Source organism: Zootoca vivipara, chromosome 2, assembly GCF_965207765.1.
Source record: "Zootoca vivipara chromosome 2, rZooViv2.hap1.1, whole genome shotgun sequence".
Taxonomy (NCBI): Eukaryota; Metazoa; Chordata; class Lepidosauria; order Squamata; family Lacertidae; genus Zootoca; species Zootoca vivipara.
The window spans coordinates 35,469,900-35,495,914 of record NC_142584.1 but is presented as its reverse complement, the minus strand read 5'-3'; the positions used below and the strand labels follow the sequence as shown (position 1 = coordinate 35,495,914).

At 44.5% G+C, this 26,015-nt stretch overlaps 4 protein-coding genes and 1 long non-coding RNA gene across 18 annotated transcripts in view; 3 read left to right on the top strand and 2 right to left on the bottom strand.

Annotated features, from left to right (window-relative positions):
- MAP2K4 (mitogen-activated protein kinase kinase 4) overlaps positions 1-3,742 on the bottom strand; it is a 51,010-nt gene extending 47,268 nt beyond the window's left edge. For 3 of the 13 annotated variants that reach the window (XM_035104633.3, XM_035104634.3, XM_035104630.3), the window contains exon 1: positions 2,708-3,170. In XM_035104633.3, coding sequence (XP_034960524.1) covers positions 2,708-2,786 — 79 coding nt within the window. In that variant the 5' untranslated portion in view covers positions 2,787-3,170. Of the gene's footprint in view, positions 1-2,707; positions 3,189-3,660 lie in introns of those variants that run through there. The other 10 variants (XM_088661636.1, XM_088661635.1, XM_035104631.3 and 7 more) reach the window with 10 other exon arrangements.
- LOC148686809 (uncharacterized) lies at positions 3,250-4,334 on the top strand. The gene is made up of 2 exons (XR_015948058.1): positions 3,250-3,484; positions 3,628-4,334. It is a non-coding gene; the product is annotated as an uncharacterized LOC148686809 (long non-coding RNA).
- A 1,528-nt stretch (positions 4,335-5,862) lies between these two features.
- TMEM220 (transmembrane protein 220) lies at positions 5,863-12,447 on the top strand. Of its 2 annotated transcripts, XM_088661642.1 has the most exons (7): positions 5,863-6,034; positions 7,645-7,674; positions 9,196-9,256; positions 10,518-10,641; positions 11,239-11,298; positions 11,599-11,668; positions 11,873-12,447. In XM_088661642.1, exons 1-7 carry the CDS (start codon positions 5,894-5,896, stop codon positions 11,990-11,992), a joined length of 606 nt encoding a protein of 201 aa, XP_088517768.1. In that variant the 5' UTR covers positions 5,863-5,893; the 3' UTR covers positions 11,993-12,447. The 2 variants fall into 2 exon arrangements, with proteins under 2 accessions (XP_088517768.1, XP_034960534.1); XM_035104643.3 differs by lacking the exon at positions 11,599-11,668.
- Positions 12,448-12,802: 355 nt separating this feature from the next.
- On the bottom strand, positions 12,803-18,800 carry ADPRM (ADP-ribose/CDP-alcohol diphosphatase, manganese dependent). The gene is made up of 4 exons (XM_035104639.3): positions 17,770-18,800; positions 16,645-17,294; positions 14,840-14,956; positions 12,803-13,445 (listed from the first exon to the last, which is right to left on the bottom strand). The coding sequence occupies exons 2-4, from the start codon at positions 17,267-17,269 to the stop codon at positions 13,135-13,137; spliced, it is 1,053 nt and encodes a 350-aa protein (XP_034960530.2). The 5' UTR covers positions 17,270-17,294; positions 17,770-18,800; the 3' UTR covers positions 12,803-13,134.
- SCO1 (synthesis of cytochrome C oxidase 1) lies at positions 18,790-25,806 on the top strand. The gene is made up of 6 exons (XM_035104640.3): positions 18,790-18,968; positions 19,958-20,048; positions 21,133-21,330; positions 22,903-22,995; positions 23,148-23,263; positions 25,009-25,806. The coding sequence occupies exons 1-6, from the start codon at positions 18,819-18,821 to the stop codon at positions 25,138-25,140; spliced, it is 780 nt and encodes a 259-aa protein (XP_034960531.1). The 5' UTR covers positions 18,790-18,818; the 3' UTR covers positions 25,141-25,806.
- Positions 25,807-26,015: the final 209 nt, after the last annotated feature.

Here is a 26,015-nt window from a genome sequence, read left to right as displayed (position 1 = left end):
CGGAGCGCGCTGCGGGCTTTGGCGGCTCCCGCGGGGCTGGAGCGCGGCGCTGCTGGGTTTGCCGGCTCCCGTTCACTCAGAGCTCGGCGCAGCACAGCTGCTGCGTTTACCGGCTCTTTCTGGGTTGCAGCTCGGCGCGGAGCGCGCTGCGGGCTTTGGCGGCTCCTGCGGGGCTGGAGCACGGCGCTGCTGGGTTTGCCGGCTCCCGAAGGGTCAGGGATCGGCGCAGCGCCGCTGTTGGCTGTTGGCGGCTCCCGCGGGGCTGGAGCGCGGCGCTGCTGTGCTTGCCGGCTCCCGTTCACTCGTTTACCGGCTCTTGCTGGGCTGGAGCTGGGTCAGGGCTCTGCATGGTGCGAGCTGCGGGTCGCGCAGGGTCCTGCTAGGGTAGTCCGAGGCTCTGCACAGCACGTGCTGCAGCTTCTCCCGGCTCCCGGTCCTTTTGCGCTCCACGTGGGCATCCGCTTCCAGCTAGGACAGGAATCTTCCTTTTCCTGTTCCTTACGGAAGCGCCATTCAGCACGGTATGGTAGGTACCGGTCCCCCCCCCAACACGCCTTATTTTCGGGGGATGTCTTATATTTTTTGAGCTTTAAAAGATCGTGCCATGGCTTATTTTAGAGGCACGTCTTATTTTAGGAGAAACACGGTAGAGCAGGCATCCCCAAACAGCGGCCCTCCAGATGTTTTGGCCTACATCTCCCATGAACCCTAGCTAACAGCACCAGTGGTCAGGGATGATGGGAACTGTAGTCCAAAACATCTGGAGGGCCGAAGTTTGGGGGTGCCTGTACTAGAGATTCCCTTGAATTGCTATCAGTTATGTCCAAAATGGGCGTAATCAAAAAGGGCATAACAGGCTTTCCAGGTTAGCTGGTTCAAAAGCTGTATGGCAGGCACCCCCAAACTGCGGCCCTCCAGATGTTTTGGCCTACAACTCCCATGATCCCTAGCTAAGATGACCAGTGGTCAGGGATGATGGGAATTGTAGTCCAAAACATCTGGAGGGCCGAAGTTTGAGGATGCCTGCTGTATGCCAACCCAGAGAACACCGTGTCCCAAGATACTGCAGTGAGTGATCATACACATTTGTGGGAGGAAAGAACTGATTAAGTGTTAAAACAGCATCACTGGTGTCACACAGCACCATTCATTATTTCAACAGTACAAACCTAATTCAATACTCATTACACTGGATGTACCACTAATTTTAGCTTCTATGTATTAAATGGAGTTAGGAAATCAGTGTTGAGTTTACATTGTAAATATTAAGATATACTTTCAGCTTTATTTTGTTAAATATTTTACCGAGTACATAGGTATCAAAGTACTGTATCCCTCTCCAAAAATTTAGTAGGTACACATAGAGGTTTCTTATGGGCGTAATCAAAATTATGGGGTGGTAAGTCAACATCTGTTTCTCAAAAACACTTGCTCAATATGCAATGACGCTGAGAAAAGGACCTTGCACTTTCCATCCACATCTCACATTCATGCACTCTGCATCCTCCTTAATTACAAGCACACCTAGTAATACCGTAATCTGATACAGTACTCCCTTTATTCAAGTAGAGAAGCACTCACTGTTATGCATTCCCCATTCAACCAAAACCACCTTCTAACTTCAATTTCAGAAAGGCCTCACATCTAATCTACCTACATATTGCACTCCTAAAAAAAACACAAGACCACTTTCCCCCTGCATGACTATAGAAAAACCACTTATTGACTCCAGACACATCATACATTTAAAGCATACACAAACATGCCACCAATTTATGGGGACTGTAATCTGTAAAGGTGCTGGGAACTGTAGCTTTGTGGGGGTTAAATTAAGGTACTCAGGACTCTTAGAGAGGTGCTTTAAATCTATGGGGCCTACACAGACCAAGTTTTCGTTTACCCCTACACCCCCACCCCAAGGGCAATTACCGGTAGGCTGCAATCCTGTACACACGGACCGCAAAGTAAATCCCCTTGAACTCAACAGGACTTACTTCTGAGCAGACATGAGCAACATGGACATGCTACCTCTACCCCGACCTTAACGCATGCGTTCTTCCGACACATACCTTCGTTAGTCAGCCAGACGTCAGCCTCGTATTTTTTGCTTATTAATTCTGTTTTCCCAGTAGCGATCACGCCCTAGCGATTAGGCTCCCTACACCCTCCCCAGACTTACACCCCGGGATGAGTCCCCGAACCGTGGCTACTCCCATCACCCGGAAACCGCCCACATGCCCCGGTCAGACCTGCCCGCTCCAGAGGAGATAGAAGGCCCCTAGTTTCCCCTCACACGTACGTCTATGCACACGTATAGCCGCCTCCCCCAACTGCACCCCTACCCGTGTTGCCGCCCAGAAGCGCCTGTTCACACACACGAAGCTTCCCCGCCTCCCTGCTTTCCTCGTCTCCCTCCCTACACACCACACCCCCCTTCCCACCCAGCCGAGCCCCACACGGGAAAGCGGCTCTTCTCAGAACTCCAGGCGGCCGGAGCCGGCCTCCCTCCGAGGCCTCTCGGTCTCCGGCGAGGCCTGGTCCAGCTCGGGCGCCCCCTCCCGTCCCCGCAGCCAGCCAGGCGGGGAGCGTGTGGTGAGCGGCGAGGGTTGGAAGGGAGCGAAGCGCCGCGCGGCCTACAGTAGGCTCGGCGGGCGTCGCTTCGGGCCCGGCTGCGGCCGCCGCTCCTCCCCAGGCGCGCTTCCCTTACCCTGCATGCTGCTGACTGTCGTGTGCGCCGCCTGGGACCCGCCGCCGCCGGAGCCAGAGCCGGGGCCGGGAGCCGCCATTGTGCAGCGCGCCAGACGCGGAGGGAGGGAGGGAAGGAGGGAGAAGGGGACGGACGGCAGAAGGAGAGAGGCTGCAATGCAGCAGGAGCGGAGGAGCAGCGGACCCGACCCCCTCCTTGCCCGTCCCGCGCGCCCGCCCTCGGCTCCTCGCCCGCGCGCTGCTGCTGCTGCTCCTTCCTGCCCCGCTCGCTGGCAGGACACCCGGAGCCGGGACTCGCGACAACAGGCGCCAGCCTCCCTGGCCCCGACCGACCCAAACCACCGCCAGTCGTCGTCGTCGCCGCCGTCCTCCTCCTCCCTCTCTCTCTCTCTCTCTCTCTCTCTCTCTCTCTCTCTCTCTCTCTCGGCGCTACTGGGGCTCCGCTTGCAGCCTCCGCCGTCCGCTTGTTCCCTCCCACCCTCGCGGCACCAGGGTAACCCCTCCCAGGCAGCGGGCGGGACGGATGATGCCTCCGACGGCTTCGCCCAAAAAGACGCAGGAAGAGGGAGGGAGGAAAAGGAGGCGCGAGGAGGAGAGACCCAGCTGGATCCGGCGGCGGCAGGCCCGGCTAGTTCTACACCCGCCGCCTCCCACAATGGCGAAGCAGATGCCCCGCCGCCGCCGCCGCCGCCGCCGCCGCCGCCGCTGCAGCAGCAGCCCCGTTCTCCCCGACTCGCAGATTCCCCATTCAGATGACTGGCGGCAATAGCGACGAGAGGTAGCCATTGCCCTCTCCTTTCTAAAACAGCCCAGCGTGGCGGCCATCTCATGTTGTGACAGCGAATTCCGTGGTTTTAAAGGGCTGAAGAGATTCTTCCTATTGTCTGTCCTGCATCATCCCCCCAACCTTCTATCTTTCAGATTTAATGGATGAACCCAGATCAAGTACTGTACCTGTATTATGAGAGAGAGAAACCCGCTCTCTTCTTTCTCCGCGTATGAGGGGAGAGCCTTGCCGCATCAGACGGAAGGTCCGTCTGTACTGCGCTTAATTTTATACACCTATTTGCTCGCCCCCCCCCCCCCCCGTCCTGGTAAATGAGCCACGGCAGCAAGCTTCACATAAGCAACTTATTCCAACAACTTATACAGTACCTTTTCCATAACTCTCCTGAATCTTTTACAACTAGATAACTAAACATTGTATCTTGAAATATAGTGATTATAATGTGATTATGTACCTGAAATGAGATTATATTTTAGAATTACTTCCTGATTCTTTCAAATGATGCAATGTTGAATGACAAGACATTTCTATATAAAATTAATCATATATCTTCTTTGTGGGTTTAACATTCTGGAATATGTTCACAAAGCTACCAGACGTTTCTGGAAGAATCACATAGAATAACGAGAATTATGACCTGCCTTTCCTAACATATGTGGATTTTTTTTAAAAAAATATATCCAGCAATCTTTTTTTGGGGGGGGGTAACCTTTTTATTTTTAGACACCTTGATTTATTCTGAAAAACAGGTGGAATATAATTGTATTTAAATAAATAAATGACTTGTCCCATATGCTTATGTTCCAATCCAAGCACTTCCATTAAATCCTGAATTATCCTATTTCCTCTTTTCTCCAAATGAATCTTAACCTTCCCATCTCATCTTTCATGTTTATTCAATGAGATAAGCGGTAGTTCTTCTTCTGTTTTCTTCCACCTTTGCAGAATTAAGATCAACATGCCGAAACTCATCAAACTTGATCCCAAAGTTCTCTGTGGCCCCTTTTGTCTCTTTCCTATGGTGCGTTCTCCTCATACTGACATAGCCCAAGTGTGAGATCTTCTATGGTACCTACTTCTTCCTATCAATTTCCCATTAATTTTAATTACCATAAGCTCATATAATACTTAAAATTTTAACTTGGATGTAAGCCCTGTTTGCAATGCAATATTATGCATGCCTACCCATTGGGGCTTGCAACTACATGAGTACAGGTTTGCAGCTCAATTCTAATATGTAATTTTCCAGAAATATGGTCCTTTCAATGTGTCTGGAAGCTCCACTGAAGAAATGGCTGTATATCACTCAGCCTGGGACCAGTATGTGTTTAGGATCACAGCATAATTTTCCAGTGTAATTGGCCAACACTTCCCAATTAGCTGGAATCTAGGAAAGGAAACGCAAATAAAAGCCTCAAGAAGCATATTTAATTGGTTCCGTGTATATGAAAGGTCATGCCAGCATAAATCTGTCCACAGTCTAAGAACTGATGTGCCCAGTTCTCACTTGACAGCTGCCTAGAGCAGTATGAAAATATTTATTTCATAACCGTTTTAAACCCTTTTTTCTCAAAAGGGAGGAGCTTCCAGTAAATTATAAAGTACATGGCAACATATCTTTTTCATACATTCCCCTTGTTGGTGACCCTACTGCCGCTGTCACTGGAGTGATTTCAGAGAGACTTTTTCAGGGTTCTGGCAGTTACAGGGGAAAGTCTGCTGCCTGGAAAAGGAAGGTGCAACCAGGTCAGCTTTGAAGTCTTGGCAAGAGGCAAGTGGGTCTTCCAGTTAATACACTTGGTCTGAACAGGGCTGGATTTAGGTTTGGTGAGCCCCTAACCTACTGAAGATAATGGGGCCCTTGTCCAGCTGTCCTTTGTCAACAAATTGCAGCTGTGGTTTTTTGTGTGTGTTAAATACATGCAATATGGTAATTTATGGACCTAATAGGTATCTAAAGCCATTTGCCCACAACAAAATATGTATTTTATCAAAGTAATTGTTGAACTTATCTTCTATTTTGGAAATGTACATCCAGTTTTTTTCCCATTAAATTTTTTTGGGGGCCCCCAAAAGAGGCTTGTTTAGCTTATACTGTACGTAAATCCGGAACTGGGTCTGAAGCAGAGATTGGCATCTGCTTTGCGTTGCACCCTCTCGGTTGCGGCCGCTGAACTTTTCCTCTGCTGAACGACGGCGCTCGGCGAGGACCCTGCCCCCTTCGTCGGAAGTGCGCGGCGTGGGCGGTGCATGGCAGGACTATGAGGTCCCGGGGTGTAAGGGGCGTGTAAGAGCGCGCCTGATGTCGATGGAGGGCTTCTCTCCACTGGTGGGGCGGGGAGAGGGGCGGGCACGCGAGTGAGCGAGCTGCGGCCGGTCAGTGAGCGGGGCGAGCGAGCAATGGAGGCCGCCGCCGCTTCGTTGCCTAGGCTTAAGCGGGAGTCGCTGCCGCCGCCTCCTTCCGCGGGTGCCAGCAGCCGGGTCTGGAGACTTAGCAACTTGGTCATGGCCGTCTTCTTTGGACTCGCCGGGGCCGTGCAGGTCGGGGATCGCGCTGGGCGTAGGAGGAGGGCGAGAAAAGTGCGCAAGGAGCAGCTTGGCTGTGCGGGTGGGCGAAGGTCGGTCGCAGGGTTCCAGCTGGCCGGTTTCCGGGGCAGGGCAGGGCGAAGGGTAACGAGGAAAGTGCGTTCAGGATTGCAGCTTTGGAGAGGTTTGAAGTGGGAGTGCCGCAGGAGGAAAGGGAAGATTGACCGCACACCACTCTTTCATCATTACAGAAGGTTATGTGGAAAGAGGAGCATTTTTCTCTATTATATTTATTTATTTGGGGCAAAACGTATGCATAAACCTGCTCCCGCATCTCCACCGAAACAAAGCAACAATAATCCCGTCGTCAAAAGCAAGTTAAATGCATTAAAAAGTCACAGCATCTCAACACGAAACACACCGAAAACAAACAAACAGAACCAAGAGAGCCAGGACTAACGCATAAGGGTTTGGTGACTTCTGTTTCAGTGTATCTGCAGAAGTGTGCATGCACACGAAAGCTCATACCTATGACAAACTTAGTTGGTCTCTAAGGTGCTACTGGAAGGATTTGTTGTTGTTTTTTCGCATCAGAATCTGAACAGCCATGAAATCAAAAGCTTTCTGAAGATGAGAAGTATTTTAAGTGGTGGCAGAAAACAAGTAGGGAGGGAGATAGATAAGCTCTCTCAGGGCAGGGGTGCCATTTTACAGGGTGCCACTGAAGGGAAGGCTCTCTCACATGCTGTCACCCACCGCAGAAGGCAGAGGAGCAGGCAAGAGGGTCTGTTTATTTTAAAGACATGGGCAGATACAGGTGGGAGGAGATGGTAGCTTGGTCCTAGTCTCCACTTTGAAGGGGTTTTTATGACCACCTTGGATTATATTTGGAACAGTTGTTTACCTTTGCAGTTATGTAGCTTTTTTAAAGAAAGGGAAGAAGCTCCAGGTTACTTCTCCCTATCAGCAATCCACGGTGCCCCTCAAGAACATCCTTCTTTGTTCCAGTTTTCCGTTCCCCCACCTTGTTTCCCTTACTTAAATTGATTTAGTTCTGAAACTTGTAATCAAGTCTAATCTATTTCAATCCTCCAATGATTTGGACAATACTTTAGGATAAACAAGTGACATTGGGTAAAGAAAGCAATTTGTCCACCTGCCACAGTAAGACTTCATTCTCCCCATTATATTTATGTAGTTTTCAAGCTATGAATGCTGGATTAGGAAATATATCACTTACTAACAGTAAAGCAGAATCAGTCTTCTGCTCTAAAAACTGCCTAGGGGAAAACAATATGTGCAGAGTTTATATCTTCCTGAGTTGTTATTTTGGTAAAATATGCAATTAATTTATATCCTACAGTATTAGCAATCTGCTGGCAGTACCTGGGGAATAAATAGCTAGATAGCACTGGGTATATGTTTGGGTTTTTTTAATCTGCAAAAGTCCACAGGTCTCTGCTTACAGTTGCCCATTTCACATTGAGCAAGGCTCACCAACAATTTATCCTGGAGTCTTGGATATGAATACTCAGGATTAACTGATTTATTGATCAGTTGGAAGGATTTTTATGTTATGCACAATTTAATATTTTTAGCAATGTTTCCTGCCTTCTTTGTTGCAGGTCAATGACCCAGATCCAGGACTCTGGATAGTGAGTATAAATTCAGAGGCTATTACAATTACTAGAGAACTTGACATTGTCGGAGATGTCTTGTCAGGCAGCCCCACTGAATTTCAAGCCATGTCATCTGTCTGAAGTGCTTTTGCAGCTTGATCAAAACTCCTTCTAATTGGCTTTGGGCTGTTGCTCAGTGACATTGTGTTCTGACATGACACTTTATTTTTGTTGTTGTGGATTTACAGTATATAAATAGTTATGGAATAGCTTACAGATAAAACAACAGAATAGATTGCAAAAACGACTGTAAAAGCAGCATAAAACAGCACAATATATTTAAAGAGTTTCAAGTGCTGGGAAAATAAGACTTGGTGCTAGAGATGCAGCATTATTATTTATTTATTTATTTATTTATTTATTTATTACAAAACTTGCCTGCTTTTTGAGGAACTTCATTCACAAAGTGGCTTACAGTCTTCAATATCAGAGTAAGTGCTGCAGAAACCTCCCTGGAGAGAGGGTTTCACAGGCACAGATTGCCACTAAGAACTCTGTTGGATCAGACCAATGGCTCATCTAATCCAACATCCTGTTCTCTCACTGCCCAACCAGATGCCTGAAAAGGCCCCTTTCCCCTTATCATCACATGCTTCACTTCAGATGGCACCTGGAGGACAAACTTTGAAGATGATCTCAGTGAACTGGCAGGCTTGATTCTTCAAGAATCCAAGCTTCAAGACATCCAGTTCTAAAGGCAAGCACCAGCTCCTTAAACTGTGTGCAGAAGCAGGCCTGAAGACAGTGCCATTGGTTAAGCACTAGCAAGATATATTCCCGTCACCTGGTCACGGTTACAGTCCTTACTGCTGTGCTTTGGACCAATGGCAGCTTCCAAACAATCTTCAGAGCAGCCCCACGTACAACACATTAGATTACTGTAATTTGGAGATTCCGGAGGACGAACCGCCTCTGTCCAAACCACCTCTGTCAAGGTGTGCATCACCTTTGACTGTGAAAGATGCTCAGTGCCACGGAGGCCACTTGGGCCTCTAATGACAAAGCTATATTTAAAACCACCCTCAAAATTCCAACCTCCTTTAGGGGCAGCCCAGCCTTGCCTAGAACAGATCAAATACACATTAGTTGGTCTTTAAGGTGCTACTGAAGGAATTTTTTTATTTTACATCCCCAAGGCAACAGAACCACCACCAGCAGTAAGCGTATCACTTGCAATCTCATCAGACTGCATTATTCTCTTTGTATTGATGATGACATGGGTCGTTTCTTCAGCAGACTCTTTTGCCTTTATGAATAGTTTTGTGATCCAGGGGACCGCCTTTGCACAAATGAAACACAGTTTTCCTTCCAGGATCTTGTATACTTTCTCTTCTGGGGAGGCAAGCACCCATTCCTTCCTTATTATTCCTGGTGTGGTTATCTGGGGGCATCAAACTGGCTCTTCTATCGGTATGGTAATCAGGATGGAGTATTTTGTCTTCCTTGTCCCTGCCTTCAATTTCTGCTTAGTAGATTTGTTCTATCTCACACTCTCAGGTTGCCTACTCTGTACCTGCAGCTCTCACACTGGTTGTCAGCCTCAGTCCACCAATTGCAGGTACAGTATTAGATTCTCTCTTCCGATCCCCAAATCAATTGGACCATTCACCTCTTCCTCTTTGTTATATTAATTATGGTTATAATTTGAGGGCAGGGGAGGTCTTTGTGTCTTGCCTATGTTCAGACTACCATTTAACATTTATTTAGTTCCAAAGTACTACTAGATGCTGTACAGAACTAATATGTAGTGAAGATGCTGGGTGGGGATATTAGACCCTTCATCAGATTCATTGATGGGAGCTCTTAAATGTTTCAAAACACCCTTCATTAGGATACACAATCTGAACAACTCATATTGTGCCTATTCATTTCCAACTTCTCCCTCCTACACATTTTTGGTGTTCCTTTAAACTAGGATCTTGGGTATGCTGAGCATTAATTCCCTTTTTATCATCCCATTGATATCCAGGATGTTCTTTTTTGAATGCTTGTTTATTTATAGTAATAGCTTGCATTATTTTTGTCCTTTTCATTGAAATGTCTCTAAGTTCTTTGTTTTAAAATTACCTATGGTTTAATTTTGTTACTAACTTGTTCCAAGTTAAGAGAAATCTGTATTTTTTGAAACACATTGTCCTATTTTACTATTCTTCTCTCTCTCTCTCTCTCTCTCTGATGAATTCTTCCATATCCTGATCACTTTCTCCCAGATGTCACATCTTAACCAATATTTTCTCAAAGTCAAAACTTCATTTGTTGTGGCGTGTCAGCTGTTTGTTCTGCTTTCTGCAATATAAAGTAATCTCTCGCATATATTAACTATTTGCTAAATCCAGTCTTTTAAGATATTTTATACCTGCATGAAGGATCTCTCCTCTTGTTCTCTGCTTTGGTGATCTTTAGTACATACCAAATATAAAATCACTTGTGGCACAATCCTATGCATGTTCAGTTCAGTGAGCCAAACTCTGTAGAGGATTGCAGTTTCCTCCTCCTTATTGTTGTTTGAAGGCCTTCTGAAGAGACACATCCAAGGAAAATAAATTCAGTAACAGTCGGTAGATCCAGACTAAGTTAGTTGAACTTAATTCCCACTAATCAGTGTGAACTAAATTATGACTAACTTGTCCAGTTGGTTTCATCTGGACCTAAGTTCAACTACGGTAACTTGGGCTACAATCCTATTTCCACTTCCTACGAGTAAGGCCCATTGAACTCAGCGGAGCTTACTTCTGAGTGGGCCTGTATAGGTTTGCACTGTTAGTTTGGAAATGTAAATTCTATTGAAATTTGTACCAATGACTTACCACTTTCCTTAGACAATATTGTGTGGCGGAGTCTGTCAGATCTACATTCAGCTGCTTGTCTTGTGGGTTCTGCCATCTTGGGGTATTCCTTGTTTACTAACGCTCAGAAAAGCATCTTGCATGAGGAAGAAGGCAGGTATGTAATAATATTCCCCCCCCCTGCAGTTTCCATATTGTCAACCTTCCACTGAAATTAGAGGTTTCTTTCTAGCATTCGGATTCTCACGAGACCCTAACTATAGGTTTGTTAAGGACCAGAAGCCAGCAGGCCAGCAGAACACCCCAAAAACACAGGATTAAAGTTCTGAAATCCTTGGTTCAAATTCCAGAGAGATGCAGTTGTGTCAAGCTTCTCAACAAAAAGAAATCACAGCAGATTTTCCCTACAATCTGACCTCATTGTGGCTGCATACAGCCCACTGGAAGCAGTACTATATAATTGGGAAGGGATAGGGACACAAAATTAAGGAAATGTCACAACCCCCTGCCCTCCCAATCTCTCCTGTTCCTCGTCTTCCATTACTTTGTACATGTACTAAGCTACTGCCGCAGTGTTGGGCTTACTGCTATGATAGCTTTAAAGTGAGAACCTGTTTGCTTTCCTCCAGAGAAACTGACATCTGATACTTCTTATGGTAAGCTTATTTATCCTTGTTCTTTGCTGAATCTGCTTGCATGTGATTAAATGTATGGACAACACATTTGAATAACTTACAATCTTTTTTAAAAACAGGGAGTTATTTGGTCTGTTGATTGTTACCGTCTGGATGAGCCTTTGTCGTTGTTCAGCCAAGTGAGTCTTTTAACTTATTTATTTCAGCCTTTACTCTTTACTCTATCGAATATATGGTATAGCCTTCTTCCCTCAAAATGACTTTAGTTTTGTGATGTTTTAGTTTTGTGATTAGTTTTATGCCTTAATGTAAACTTGAGCATGTTCAAATAGTTTGCATTTTTCTATAAAGCATAATTTAAAAGTAACCCAGCATATAAAGGAGTGATTATTCATATTTCCTTTGGGGGGGGGATAGTTGTTCCCCACACCGCCCAAACTTGTGCTTGAGCAAAGCAACCAATTTTCTTCTCATTGTAGCCCCCAGAAAAGCTGCTCCTGGGTTTTGTGGGACCCTCTGGAGCAGCGTGGGTCAGATGGGCTGCAGGAGGTAAGGATTGGCAAAAATCAGCTACTGTGCCTTCGCAGAAACACTTTCTGATAGCACAACCCCACCATTAGGTGCAGCCCATAAAGTTTCAGACAAAATCTTTTTTTAAAATATAAAATAAAAATAGATGAAATTTCAACAAGTTGGTTCAGTTCCTGTTAATTCGACTTGATTTTCAGTAAATTGTCTTTTCTTTCCTTCCAGAAATTCCCTGGGTGGGGTTCACTTGGCCATTGCAATCTTCCTCTCCCTTTTCCCCTTTGTAATGTGGCTGTACATCTACATGAATGCAGAGATGCGAACATCCTGGCCGTCTCACTGTAAAACAGTTATTTAAGGTGGAAATGACGCAATCTGTGTTCTAGCGCCTATTTGCCCAGCTCTGATTTGTCAGTGGTGCCAAATCAACAGTGATCACAGCCATGGCTGAGATCAGTTTGTTTCCTCGAGAGTCCAGTTTTAAATTGTCTGTTATGTTATTGAATCCTGGAAACTCGAGCACAATTAGAGTGGAATTTTCTGGATCCTGGTCCAGATTTTCAAGGAAAGAATATATCTGCAATAAAGCCACATGGGTTAGGGCTGCATTAACTACAGGCCCTTGGTACCTGCAAGGGATTGGATCAAATGAAACAGGTGCTTCTGCGGGAACAGCTGGACTCTAGAAGTGATTTGAACTTACTGCTGAAACCAGTGGAGCTGAAGCTGCAGAACAGCCTTGAAGGGACAGCAGTGTTCGTATGTTTTACAGACTGTAATTAAAACTACTTACGATAGAACAACTGGGTCTCTGAGCAATCTGTCTGGATTTTCATTTGAATTTTACTGTCACACACCCCGCCTACCTCATTTGGACATATCTGCAGAGCACATTACAATATCCTGATGGTTAGTTTGCAGTCCTATAAAGATGTGACAGAAAGCAGAAGCTGTAGTGTGTCTCAAGTAAGGCAATATAGGTAAAGAGAGAGCATATTAACCCATCTGTTTCTTTGCTAGAAGCTACTAGCAAAGTGAAATACATTGAAAATATGATCTGTAATATTATGACTCTTGCTTTTTGTCCAGCCTTAAAACAGGGTATGATAATCAGACTTGAATAAATATGCAATTATTCACAGTTTAGACAAAAGGTGCCCAGCCACTAATTTTTATTTTCAAATTTAAATGTATGCATTTCTAATTATAGAAATATTTATAAATTTTCAAATAAAAAAAAATACATGGGATATTAAATAATTTACACACCAACATTCTAAAATCATAAAAATATATATAGAACAAAAGCCCAACACTGAATCAAATGTAATTGATTACATTTCTACACCTCACTAAGCATTGCAGACATTTAGCTTGCTTGACACTTAAATTTGAACATGCCAATCCGTGGGTTGAAATGAGCTTCAGGCAAATAGTTACTCCAGCATAGTGCACAATGCATTACATAGTAATCGGACCTAATACAATCATCTGTGAAAAGTCTGATTACCTTTGTAATGCATCACTCGATCTAGAATCCTTCCTCTTCCTTCCAATACCATCCTGTCATGATAGACATGTATAGTTCCAAAAGCATGGCTTTCTGGGGGAGTTTCTATAATGCCATCAAGAGTAACATGGTGAACTCCATAAGAGTCTAAACAGTATCCACCAAAATGAAGGTGGCCTGCAAGATAGCACACCACAGAGTGATGCGAGTGGATGACAGAAAGGGCATCTTTATAATTCCAAGCCAGGCTGACATCGCTTGTAGAATTGGGGTGGATGGGTATGTGCCCTGCAACGGAGGAAGAGAGGCACTCAAAACGGGTGAAATTTCACAGTTGTTAACACGACTCTCCAAATGCTAAAGCTGCTGAGTTGTGCAGAATTTGGCTATATAGTATTCTCTGCAATGTTCACAATTAGACTGGCACCTGAAGTCATTTTAAGCAAAATTGTTACGAAAAGATGTTATGAGCTGAAGGTCCTTGATTCACATGCTAGCTAGACCAATCATGATGAGTTGACTGAGTAGCAGGTAGAAAATTACAATTTCTTATGTTTGAGCACCAATTTAGGCATCCTTGTAGAAATGTGGAGCTGGGAGAAACAGGAGTAACTAGTCCACATTTTCCTACTGTCCTGTTATTTCTTTTTTGAGAAAACAGCTCAAACATACTTCAGAGCTTGAAAGAATAAAATAGAAGCCAAACTGGAGGCCTGATTCTCTCTGCCATGGGTTTGCAAGGTGACATGAGTTTTGTTTTTATTTCTTTAGGTTTATATTCAGGTGTTCAACTGAGTGATTCTAAAAGCAGCTTAAAACAAATTGTAAAACCCACACACAGCCTAGCAGTGCTTGGTCCTCTGGTCAATTAGATGAGGCCACAATGCACTTCTCTTCAATCCCTGGGCAACTATCAGTTGGAACGGAGTCTTCTCTCTGGCACAAAAAGGGAAGCAAACTCCCCACGGCTGCTGCTTCCCTAGGGGATAGAGCCAGTCTGGTGTATCCCTTCCTGTGATGTTCTTCCTGGTGTGCAACCTCCCACTGGCCCTTAATCTTCTGGTTGGCAATACTTGATGAAGAATAAAGCATTGTGATCAAAACCCACTACCCTAACTTTTAGCATGTGTCAGCTAAAGCAATAGAATGAGATGAAGGAAACCCTCAGTCTTTTGCCTCTAGTTCTAATGACCAAGCAACCCTCTCATAAGGCGCTTTTTCTAAGAAGTGTTCTGCTTGTGTCCCAGGAACTCCAAAGGAACCTGATTTCCCTGTACTGTTTATCAACAGTACATTCACTCATTCCTTCCATAACACCTGATTTACACCCTATCCTTAAGGGACGGTGATTTGCAAGATCATAAATGGGACCTGACTATGTACCAAGTTCAATTTGTTTTGCAGAGCACCGTGTGGCTAAGCACACACGATCCATTTTTAATTTGCATGCCAGCTATTCCAGTAGACCTCAACCTATCCTGAAAATGGATCTAGCCCACATAATGGCAGAATCAGACCACTGTGACATGAACAGAGTTCGCTCCAAAGGCCGATTTTGGGTGTGTGTCTCAGGCTTGAGAAATGGCTTGTCGGAATTGTAAACAGCAGAATTTCATGAGATATGCTGTGATATTCTATTACAGTTGCTGTGCCTTAAAAAGTGGAAAACAAAAAAGTCTTACCCATAATTACAGCTCTTTCTTGATTTTTGTCAGCATATGTAAGGACTTCATCAAGCCAACCCAGCTGTTCTTGACTGAATCCTCCATTGAACTGCACAAAATGACATTCAACAAGACCTGTACAAAAAGAAAACCAAATAAAAAATATCACCAAATAAGCCATTTATATTTGATGTTACAAATGTGCATTTTAGAAAAATATGCATTTTCCCCCTACAGGGACTTCTAAGTTAACCACATTCTTAAGAATAATCTAGCATTCAAGGCAAACTTTATAGATCAGTCAAAAATACTTTCTTTAACTATAAACATAATACTAGTTACAGGTAGGTAGCCGTGTTGGTCTGAGTCGAAGCAAAATAAAAAAATTCCTTCAGTAGCACCTTAAAGACCAACTAAGTTTTTGTTTTGGTATGAGCTTTCGTGTGCATGCACGAGGTGTATCTGAAGAAGTGTGCATGCACACGAAAGCTCATACCAAAATATAAACTTAGTTGGTCTTTAAGGTGCTACTGAAGGAATTTTTTTTTATAAACATAATAGATATTCCTGTTCTTTAGCATGGAAAAAGGGACCCCAAATGTAGTTGTTTCTACAAATTTTGCATCTCTATGAAAGGGCACGTGGCCGTGCCAATGTATTGCCAAGTCTTGATTTAAAGCTTTTCCACACATTCTAGGAAAGAAGAGGTCCTATTTGTCCACAACATGTCTCCATGGTGACTTTTATGTATGGGGAAGAGCCATGGGGAACTTATAGGCAAGTATTTGCCATGTGTTTTCAGATATTCATCTCCGTTCCAGACATTACTACTGTTTACTGTAGTGATGTGCAGTGCACAAATTGCAAGTTAATTTTCCAGTAATGTTTGAGAAAGTCCCAACTATCACAAGGAAACCATAGCTCAACAGGCCGAGATATTAATGAGCCCCAAGGCTTCTTACACACAGCACTCCACTCTTCCCTTTGCACAAGTGAGTGAACAAGCCAGGAAGTATTCAATAAAACCAGTTTCGTGTTAGGTAGGTGTACACTAGAAAACTCTGGTTAATGGTTTCAAACCAAGCCATGATATGAAGCCATGATTAAAGTTGGGTTCTCAGCCTGGCTTTTCCCCAAGCTGTTAACCAAGCTTTCATGGTTAAGACAAAGAAGGGAAACAATAGTTAAGTGAAGACTTCGTGGTTTGCTTTCCTGATTCAATAAACGAAAGAACAATGGAGCTGTATGCAGAGCCACGAGGCTCATATTGTGGCTTAGTGCAATCGTTTGTACTCAGCCTATTGCTTCCAACCAGGAAACAAGCAACGTTCTATACATCCCTTTAAATAATACATCCTCAATCATATTGAGGTGTAGTCAAAGCATTTGATTGCACATTTCTGCGAATTAGAATGCTACCATCTCCCACTTCCTCCAAAGTATGTTATATATATGTATACATTTGTACATATATACATACATTCGAAATGTCATTTTAAATGTTCTACATTCAGGCATTAAACAATTACTCTGAGACAAGTTCTCTATCCTTTAAGGGGATTACATAAATGCCATTAATGTACAGCCCTGCCCACTGCCTGGCCTAATCTGGTAGAACTTTTTGTGTAGAAAAACTGCAACTCAAAAGTGAATGTTCTTCTGTTGTAGTCTCCTTCCACACACATTTTAAGTCAGAGAAATAAATGCAGATGTGTTTCTTTTTTTTTTTTTAGTGGCAGGTCCCTCAGTCTAGCACAAGGCCTGGTTCTACCTCAATGTGTGTCTGGAAACATACAAAAGCCCTGCTCAGCACAATACAGTACCTAATGGACTATTCAGATTCTCATTTTGATTTTTTTCTCGCAGTAGTTTTAGAGAATCTTGATATTTTTTGGTAGATGTGTCCCTCCCCAGAATACTTATATCATAAGCATCAAGGATGATGAATCGAAATTTAGACATCGGGCAAAATTGATATGCATAATAGAATTCTGAAGCATTGTCTCCAGTGGAACTCTGGTCTCTATAAGAATTGCTAAGAAAAGTCTGTTCTTGTAAGTACTTGGTGTTCAGTGCAGAATCTACTAGATAGTCTCTGCTGAAGTTGTAAAATTCATGGTTGCCCCATATATGATGGACTGGGGCCTTGAGCTTCTTAAATTCTTCCAAGACTCTTCCCAGTGCTGTCTCTGACATCTTAAGTTCAGCATTGCAGCCATCAATGATGTCCCCAAATTGTAATACGAACTGAACATCTGTTCTATTCCAGTCTTCGATTGCACTCTGGAGGTGGCATAGGCTATGCTTATAATATCGCCTGTTCAGTCCACAGAAATCATAGCCATCTTCTCGATCCGCATACTGAATATCTGCTATGACTCCAAAGGAGAAGAGTGCCTCAGTAGTTGTGGCTCCTTGTGTACAGCTACAATTATTATCATCATCCATAACTGCCCATATGTCCTGCCAAAATCTAGCACAAAGAAAGAAAGAAAATGATTTTCTTCAGATGCTGAACTGGTGGTGAGGGGGAAGTGTGGGTGCCTATGTATGTGTTATTCAAATATAGCTTTTAGGCGGCATTAGCCATCTTTTGGAGAAACTAGACTTCTATAAAGCTGACAGAATAAAATGTAGCCATCCTGTGCATATGTACTTGGATTAGGAGCAAGTTCTAGTGAACTGCTGAGTAAACATGCAGAGGAATGGGCTGCACCAGATTTAGGGATGTCAGTGCTTTGAACCTCTTACACGAAGAACTGAAGTCTATAAGATTTGGCAAGTTACCTGCCGGCTTGTAAATCTGCAGAAAACAACCACTACCACCCACGCATCTGTCTGCCTAGCCCTATAAACTCACTAGAGGAGGGAGGGGAAGTGCCTGGAGAACCCCCCCCCCAAAAAAACCACGTTACTATGGAAACGAGACAAATACCCACACCACTCACCTCGCTTTAAAGAAACAGACCGGGAAAACCAAGTCCTCTTCTCAGGAAAAGCAGTGAAAGAAAATTAATCTACTCTCTCAGCTTCACTTCATTTCCTGATCCATTTGCCCCTCCTCCTTGCTTGCTGCCTTCCCTCCGCCATAGAGAAATGGAAAGATTTTTTATAAAAGATCCCCTTTTATGGTAGGCTGTGGGTGGAACCAAGGAGTCAATTCTAGCGTCACAATCAAACTGTCTATAGAGACGAAACTTCCTGGTTATTTTCAATACTCCATCCCCCCCGTCTCAGCCACCCGAGGTTCGGAAGCAACTGAGAAATGGGAAGTTTGGGCGAAGCTGTGATCGGGTCCCAGAGAGTTTGTGCTGTATTTTAAATAAGTTTTTTAAACATTTAAAAACAACTTGTCCTTGCAAGTTTGTTATCCTAGTAATACGGCTGGGAAGGGCTGAGAGGGTGGCTTAGGACGGCTGTGCATCGCCGCCCCGACTAAGAAGCAGATCGGGCTCTTCAAAAATGACCGACTGCGATAAGGGCAGTATCTGGATCGAGGGCTGGCGGAAGATACGAAAGGAAACCATTTTGCCCCCTGCGTAACTGAGGTGACATAACTGCACGACTCCCGCGACCCAAAACCCTCCTTCCTCCCGGTTTCAATGAAAACCAACCCCCGTTTCCGGCGTGCTTCCGTCACTTCCTTTTCCGAAAAGCGTTTCTCCCTGACATTTCCGTCGAGCTAACTTTCAGAGAGACGAAAACCTATAGAGCCGAATGCAGCACTTCCCCTATGAACACTTCCGGGTCTACTTCCCCCCCCCCACACACACTCTTACAATCCCGTGCTAAGCACACGAGGTTTCCATCGTAGTGATGCCGAGGCTTAACTACGTGCTCTTTGTCCATGGATAATTTTTTTTGAAAGGACGACGACGATTTCAGTTGCTGGCGAATGCCAGGTTTTTCCCGGAAATCCAACCTTTGTCACTACTCTTATATTTCCTAGTTCTATGGGCTGCAGGAGCGTGGCTGGACGGGGCGGGCGGGAAAGAGGATGGCGGTGGCGGCGATCCGGCTTCGTCCGCTGGCGATTTGGGGTCTCCGAACCCCTCCGCCGCGCTGGCCTTCCCTTTGCTATCGCGCTCAGCCCTTGGCTACACGGCCGCCGGGGGATAAGCCGCGGGAAGGGCCCAGCAAACCTGGGGTGAGCCAGTCCCGCTCCGCTCCAGGGGGAGCCGCTGCTCCTGGGCGCATCCAGGGCAGAGCATGGCGCCTTCTTCCGGGGGAGCTGGGGGCAGGGCGGGGAGGAGGCGCACGTAGAGCCCTTTAGGAAGACAAATGGTTGTCGGTCTGCTTGACGGTGCCGCTTCTCTTGTCCTGCGGCTGCAGGGGTGCGAAGTGACACCTGCTGACCAAATGCACCCCCTTTTGCATTTCCGCTTAAGTAGTGCAGGCGGAGCTACTTCTCGTTCCCTGCATGGAGGAGAAGCAAGAGCCCCTGAATCTCTTTTCCAAATCTGAAGTTGCTGCTTTTAGCTGCGCTGGGTTCAAGGGGTTGTCTGCCTGAGCCGGTTGCTATATAGGAAGTGGTTCTCAACGGCTTTTTTCATGCCCCACCTAGGCACCTCTAAAATCCTGACCCCCCCCCCCCGGTTACATAAAATTCTTATTAATAAAAAAGTGAACTCCTATTCACGTGGAGGAAGCCTAAAAGCCCCTTAACTTGGTCTAACTCATTCTCGAATTGCCCCCCTTAAAAATCAAATTGCCCCCTTGTGGGGCGTGTGCCCCATGTTGGGAACCATGGCTATACAGTAAGCCTGCAATTTACACTACATTCTGGGGATCATGCTTAAAGCCGAAATCACTTATAGTCAAAACACATTGGGTTCAGTGGTGGGTGGAATTGCCAAAGTTACCCCCGCCCCACCCCTGATGCCCGTCGCCCTTTTATTATATATTTATTTAGCCAAGTGTGTAAAGCGGAATGTGCACAAGTTAAATGTGTGTAAGTTGCATGCTTACTGTACTGTATTTCAATCAGGGAAGGGTTGAGGAAATGGAAGGTGCAAGAAGACTGAGATTTTGCTTACCGAAACCAGGTAGTGACTTGGAAGTTGAATGAGGAAGATGGCTTTGTGAGCAAGTATTTTATTTACGTGTGCACTTCTCTTTTCTCCTCTTTCCCAGTAGCCTGTAACTTGGAAGACTCTGGCAATTACTTGTGCTATTGGAGGAAGTCTGCTAGCAGCAATGAAGTTCTTCAAGAAACAGAAAGAAGAAAGTATGTAAAACATAACGTGTCTATTGTAGAGTCATTTTTCACCCTGCTGCACAGATGCAAAGGCTTTGCATTCCTTCTTGGCTGTGTGAATATTTTGTGGGTGTAGCTCACTGAGTGCCTGTCCTCACTGCGTTACCTGTGCTTTAGGTCTAAACTATTCTGTGAGAAAAGGTTTTTGATCCTAAGGGATTATCGCTTCTCCTAGCTTTTACCCAGCAACTTTCTTACCCCTATCTTGTTAAGATGAATCCCTTAATGCTGTAGTTGATGCAAAGGTAGGAGCACTACTACCATGAAAATATATGGAAAAAGATTCAGCAGTGGGTCCCAAATGCATCCTGGGTGTAAAAATATTGATACCTGAAGTAGATGTTTTCAGATAACTGTTTTCAGAGTCACTAGAACTGCTTAAAGAAGCACCTGAGTATTCTGAAGTTTAGCTAGTGACCTTTTTAGTTGATACTTGCTTCTGACAAGGAGAAAAGTACTTCTAAGACAAATGGGAGGGTGCATGTCCCAAAGAATGTTCCAAATCCCTTGGGTGAAGAGACAACAAGAGAAGAGAAAAATGATTTTGAAATGATTGAAGGCTTTGCAGGTAGATTCTGAGAGAGGCTGAAAACTTCCAGTCTTACTGACTCTTTCAGATGTTGATTACAGTTAGATTTCTTGTTGTCATTTTGAAACTTGCAATCAAGTACCTGACATTGCTTGCATTTATTTTGTAACACTTATTTCCCCTTGCCGCTTTTGTCTTTTGTCTTGTCATTTAACACACACACACACACACACACACACACACACACACACACACACACACCCTGCCTCAAGATACTGGACTTTACTGATACAAATCTATAGTTAATGGAGCACCCTCATCTACAGTGAGCATGGCGATATCAAGTGTATTGGGTGGGAGTGGGGAACTCAAGCCAGATTCATGTACTAAGGAGCTATACAAACAGCTGTCATAAAGGAAGTGTGGGATGGGGGAAGAATATAGTTGCAGCTTAGTTGACAGTGCTATAAAATCTCTAAAACTGGAGTGGTAGGCAGGTAACCTTCCACTGTGGTTTGATTTCAGAGGCGGAGAAGGAGCGGCAACGGGCTCTTGGAAAGCCATTGCTGGGAGGCCGTTTCTCACTCGTCGATCACCATGGGCAGCCCAAAACGGATCGCGACTTTCTGGGCCAGTGGGTGTTAATCTACTTTGGTTTTACACATTGCCCTGACATTTGCCCAGAAGAACTGGAAAAAATGGTTCTCGTCATCAATGAAATTGGTAAGTAAACCATACTGAAGCCCAAACACTCTCCCTGAAATAACTCTTCATAGAGAAGAATCTCATTCTGTTCTCTAGGTTAATAATGTTTTTAGCCTGTGTTGCTCAGGCAGTGGCGGATTTATGTAGGTCTGCAAGGTCTGCACAAAATTACCCCCCTCCCCCTAGTTATTAATATACATTGTTAATTGAGGAGATACCTCTGAAATGTGACTACCAGCATTAAATTGCTATTGTTGAATTCTAGTATTTTAGTCGGTTGCATTGCTTCCACTCTTCATTTCTCCTATTCCTTAATTAAAGTCAGTGGAAGTAGGTCCATTACAGCATGGGTGGCCAGCACAATGCCTGTGAAGACCTTCATTGGTGGCCCTTAACAGGTGACATAGGTGGGACTCTGTTCCCATAGAGTTTAGTCTGAAATAGATAGCAGGAAAAATAGGAGGGTAAGAGGGGAATGCAAGTATAGGGATGAAGTAAAGGTAAAGGACCCCTGGACGGTTAAGTCCAGTCAAAGGCAACTCTGGGGTTGCGGTGCATACAGTATCTCGCTTGCAGGCTGAGGCAGCCGGCATTTGTCCACAGATAGTTTTCCGGGTCATGTGGCCAGCATGACTAAACCGCTACTGGCACACGGAGGACCGTGTCGAGTGCCAGAGCACACGGAAACGCTGTTGACCTTCCCGCCGCAGTGGTACCTATTTATCTAATTGCACTGGCATGCTTTCAAACTGCTGGATTGGCAGGAGCTGGGACAGAGCAAAGGGAGCTCACCCCATCGCGGGGATTCGAACCACTGACTTTCTGATTGGCAGACCCAAGAGGCTCAGTGGTTTAGACCACAGTAACGTGATCAGAAGCTGTTACGTGTACTTACTGAAAACATGGCTGCAGAAAAGATGGCTTTTGAAGAACAGGAGAGAGTTGGCACCATGCCCAAGTTCTGGGAGGGAGTTCCACTTAACAGGGGGCAGCAAGGAAGAGAGGGCCAGTCACTTAAGGAAGCAGGAAATCTTTAATCAGCTCTAAGTGATAAAAGTTGGAGGAGCAGGGATCATGTAAGAGAGATAATTACCAGCAGTTGAGTGGGAGAAGCCTGTAGATAACTTAAAAGTAAAGATGACTTTACGCTGGTAATGGAAGGGAGATAAGAAGGAATAACATTTTGTGTAAATTGGTAGAATATGAAGTTGTGTTCTATATGGAGTGGAGCTCTGCCTTTTTGAGACCTGAAGCTACCTAGATAGGCCTGAAGTTTACTAATCTGCCCTTAGTAAAAGGTAACTGTTGCCCCCTAGTGGCAGTATTTTCATTTCACTGTGTTGTGGATAGCATCTCCTTGTGGTATATGAAAATTGCATTCATCTGCTGCAGAAATGGAATTTCATATTCATTTCTGGACTTCTTGTCAAAGTGTATGGGCTGCTATTCTGTAGTACACCTGCTAGAATGTTTCTTTACTAATGGAATAGTACATTCTATGGCACATTCTATGGTATTTTATGAGCTGGAATGCAAAAGTAGCCTTGAGTCAGTTAGTGGGTTATTAACTATCATGCTTTATGGTGACAGATGAGATCGAGTCTCTTCCAAACGTCACTCCGCTCTTCATCACGATCGATCCAGAGAGAGACACGAAAGAAGCTGTTGCTACATACATTAAAGGTAATGTTAACCTCCATATCTGGTATTATACTGGCTCACCTATACACCCAGCTTTGTAGAGCTGAATAGCTTTTCCAACAGTGGAAGGGGGTAATAATTTGGGCCCTCATATTTAATGTCAGCTGATCTAACTAGCTCCATTTTTGTTCAAGAGTTTTCACCCAAGCTGATCGGATTGACGGGTACGAAAGAACAGATCGATGAGGTGGCTCGAGCCTATCGTGTCTATTACAGCTCTGGCCCAAAAGATGAAGATAATGATTACATAGTGAGTAATGTTTCTGCATATGTCGGCACCAGCTATATTACAGATTGATAACGCTAGTTGGCTCCACAGAAAAGGTTTTGAACATTCCAAATGGACGAGGCGGGTTTAGGAGGCGTTTCTCAATCAAAGCTCTACTAAAGGAGAGAATCAGAGGAAACCTACAAGAGGATGGGGAAAGGGGGTGGGGTGGAAGTTTTGCCTAGCTGTGGGAATTTTATAGGGTTTGGGGGTGTCTCTGAAAAATATCTGGAGTTGGAGCCACTGGCTTGTAGTTGAGTGATATTTCTGAATAAGGTGAGAAGAGCAAAGTTGTAAAAGCGAATAGGCAATTTTGAGCAAGCGTTACTGGAGTAGAGAGTACATAGTTTGTTCATAATGAGAAGGTTTTCCATGTGAGACCACAGCGTTTCTTCATTTGCCTTTTCTGTCTGCTAGAATACAAGCGCTCAGAGGTATCCTTTTTTTGCATGCAAGGAGGCAGTTACTGAGAGGTGCCCGTGTTTAAATTGATCTGAACAGTTAGACGTAGGCCTCAGTAGGAGTCTTGGAGGTTGGTGTTGCTGTGTAAAGGTGCAGGATCCAAACTTGCCTTTTCTTATTAGCTAGTCCTGATTGGGCCATAATGTGGTCTGAAAAGCCCAGGTATGCCCTCTTTTATCACAAGCCAGCTTCCCTTCTCAGAATACTTAATGTGAGTTCTGTGTGGGGTGTTATTTGTCATGCAAGTTATTAAAACACAATTTTGCCACTAGAGGGAGCTAGACAGCAAATGACACATGCCTTACCTATGTCCTGTCCGGCTAATCTGCCTACGTTGTTTCAGGCAGCATTTTTAATTGACCTAGATCTTAATGCCTGTTCTTTAGAATCTAGTTATCCCAATGTGCCAGCTTTGTGTTGGTCCCACTTCCCAAGTCTGTCCTGTTGACAAAATGAGATAGTGACATTGACACAACATGAATGTTTACCTATGATCAGTATTGACTAAAAGTAATATCTGAAGTGGCCTCTTCCCTGTCCCGCCAGAGAATATTTCAATATTGCTCTTGTTCTTCCGTAATCTGAATGAGTAAATTCAAATAGAGTGGTGTGTCTGCACTGTCTTCTTGAATTTCCATCACATGATGAGCAAGGACTATCTCTGTGATGTCAGAAAGAGCCATGGGGTCATTGCATTTTCTTGCTTCCAAGAGGGATTCCAATAGGGGACCATTGAGTTGCATTGGGAGGGATCATTCTCTCCACCCCCCTCAGAGGAGAAGAGGTTTATTCTTCGCCGGAACAGAGAAGAACCTTGCATGTTATGTGTTGCAGGGAAGTTATGGAGGATCTTGAATGCAGAAGGCCAGTTTTTTAAATCATTAGTCTGCCATTAGCTCTTAGTGAAAGTTTGGATTTCATGGAAGAGCCTTGCTTTTTTAAAACACACACACACACACACACACACACACACACACACACGGTTCTCAAAAAACAAACTCCTATGAGGTTTCTTTCTTCTGCAGGATGTGGCTGCTTTCACAGACCTCTTTTATTGCTTGCTCTCTTTTAGTTCTATTGTCAAGTAAAGAGCCACTGTTTGAGGCACTTCTAGGCTGTCTAACAAGCTCTTGGTTTTATGAAGAAATCCAGAGCTAGAGTGGCAATTTGATCATTCTAGTGGGTTACCGCTGACCAGAACTTGCCCGGCTAACCTAACCCTCCTTCCTCCTCTATCCCCAATTTGTCTTGTGTGTTTTCTGCAGGTGGATCACACCATCATAATGTACCTTCTTGGACCAGATGGAGGCTTTGTTGATTATTTTGGGCAAAACAAGAAGAATTCTGAGATTGCTGCTTCAATCGCTGGACACATGAGACAATATAAACCCAGCTAGGAGGTGGAAGGTTTTGCACTAGAAAGCAAGGAAGCTGCATATCAGGCAGGCTGGTCCCATGACACTAAAATGCAGCTAGTAATGTGCCAGGGAGATCTGATTAGTTGGATGAAGTATTGCGGGAGTAATCTGTCTTGGCAACTTCCTTAAGCATTTGAATTCTCAGCTAAGGCTATACCTACAGGCTAAGACTCAAATGCATTAAATGAGGAGCTGCAAAAGTACTTTTTCTCTGAATGTGCCTTGCTTCTTAAAGGCCTTTAGGGATGGCACAGAGGAGGTCCCAGTGAGAGGGTCACCACTTCTCAAATCCATTCACAGGAGCATTTAAATATTTCCCTGCTCTTGTAGTGTGTGTTTCTGCTGTGCTGATGCATATACAGTGGTAGGTATCAGTCAGGAGGAGGCTTGCTTGGTATCTCTGTGTCTTTTGACTCAGTCCCACGGCTTCAACATCGCTTCCAAAATGTTCCTGACAGGCATAGGAGCTGTTGGGTTTTTTGCCTTTTTGAAATGATTATGGGAAGGGTGGTAGCTATATTGATCATGGATTATTGATCAAGTAAAATGGCATTTAATGCACAGACAATGAAATAAAGTGGAAGAAACCTAGAGCCTGTGTTCTTTGAAATCTCACATCAATTAAAGTGATTTTCTCTCTCCGAAGTATGTACCACCTGTTTCTTTTGCATGTTTTTCTTATTCCTTAAAATTGAATGGACTGAAACAAAACTGGCAGCTGTAAGACACATGGATGAATATGGTTGTATATCATGCACATTTAAATCTGTCAACAGTAGAAGGGGCATTCCCCCCCCCCCATGCAGCACTTTTCAGGTGGCAGACTAAAATAAACGAGCCATTATCCTGACCTT

Bases quoted from the DNA above. Each gene is read 5' to 3' on its own strand.
- TMEM220 (XM_088661642.1), top strand. From the start codon at position 5,894: ATGGAGGCCGCCGCCGCTTCGTTGCCTAGGCTTAAGCGGGAGTCGCTG. The intron at 6,035-7,644 runs GTCGGGGATCGC...TCTTTGTTGCAG, and splicing joins GACTCGCCGGGGCCGTGCAG to GTCAATGACCCAGATCCAGG. The intron at 9,257-10,517 runs GTACAGTATTAG...CACTTTCCTTAG, and splicing joins CCTCAGTCCACCAATTGCAG to ACAATATTGTGTGGCGGAGT.
- ADPRM (XM_035104639.3), bottom strand. From the start codon at position 17,269: ATGGATGATGATAATAATTGTAGCTGTACACAAGGAGCCACAACTACT. The intron at 14,957-16,644 runs GTACTGTATTGT...CTTTTTGTACAG, and splicing joins GAATCTGAATAGTCCATTAG to GTCTTGTTGAATGTCATTTT. The intron at 13,446-14,839 runs GTAAGACTTTTT...CCTCCGTTGCAG, and splicing joins AGAAAGAGCTGTAATTATGG to GGCACATACCCATCCACCCC.
- SCO1 (XM_035104640.3), top strand. From the start codon at position 18,819: ATGGCGGTGGCGGCGATCCGGCTTCGTCCGCTGGCGATTTGGGGTCTC. The intron at 22,996-23,147 runs GTAATGTTAACC...TTTTTGTTCAAG, and splicing joins TGTTGCTACATACATTAAAG to AGTTTTCACCCAAGCTGATC. The intron at 23,264-25,008 runs GTGAGTAATGTT...TGTTTTCTGCAG, and splicing joins ATGAAGATAATGATTACATA to GTGGATCACACCATCATAAT.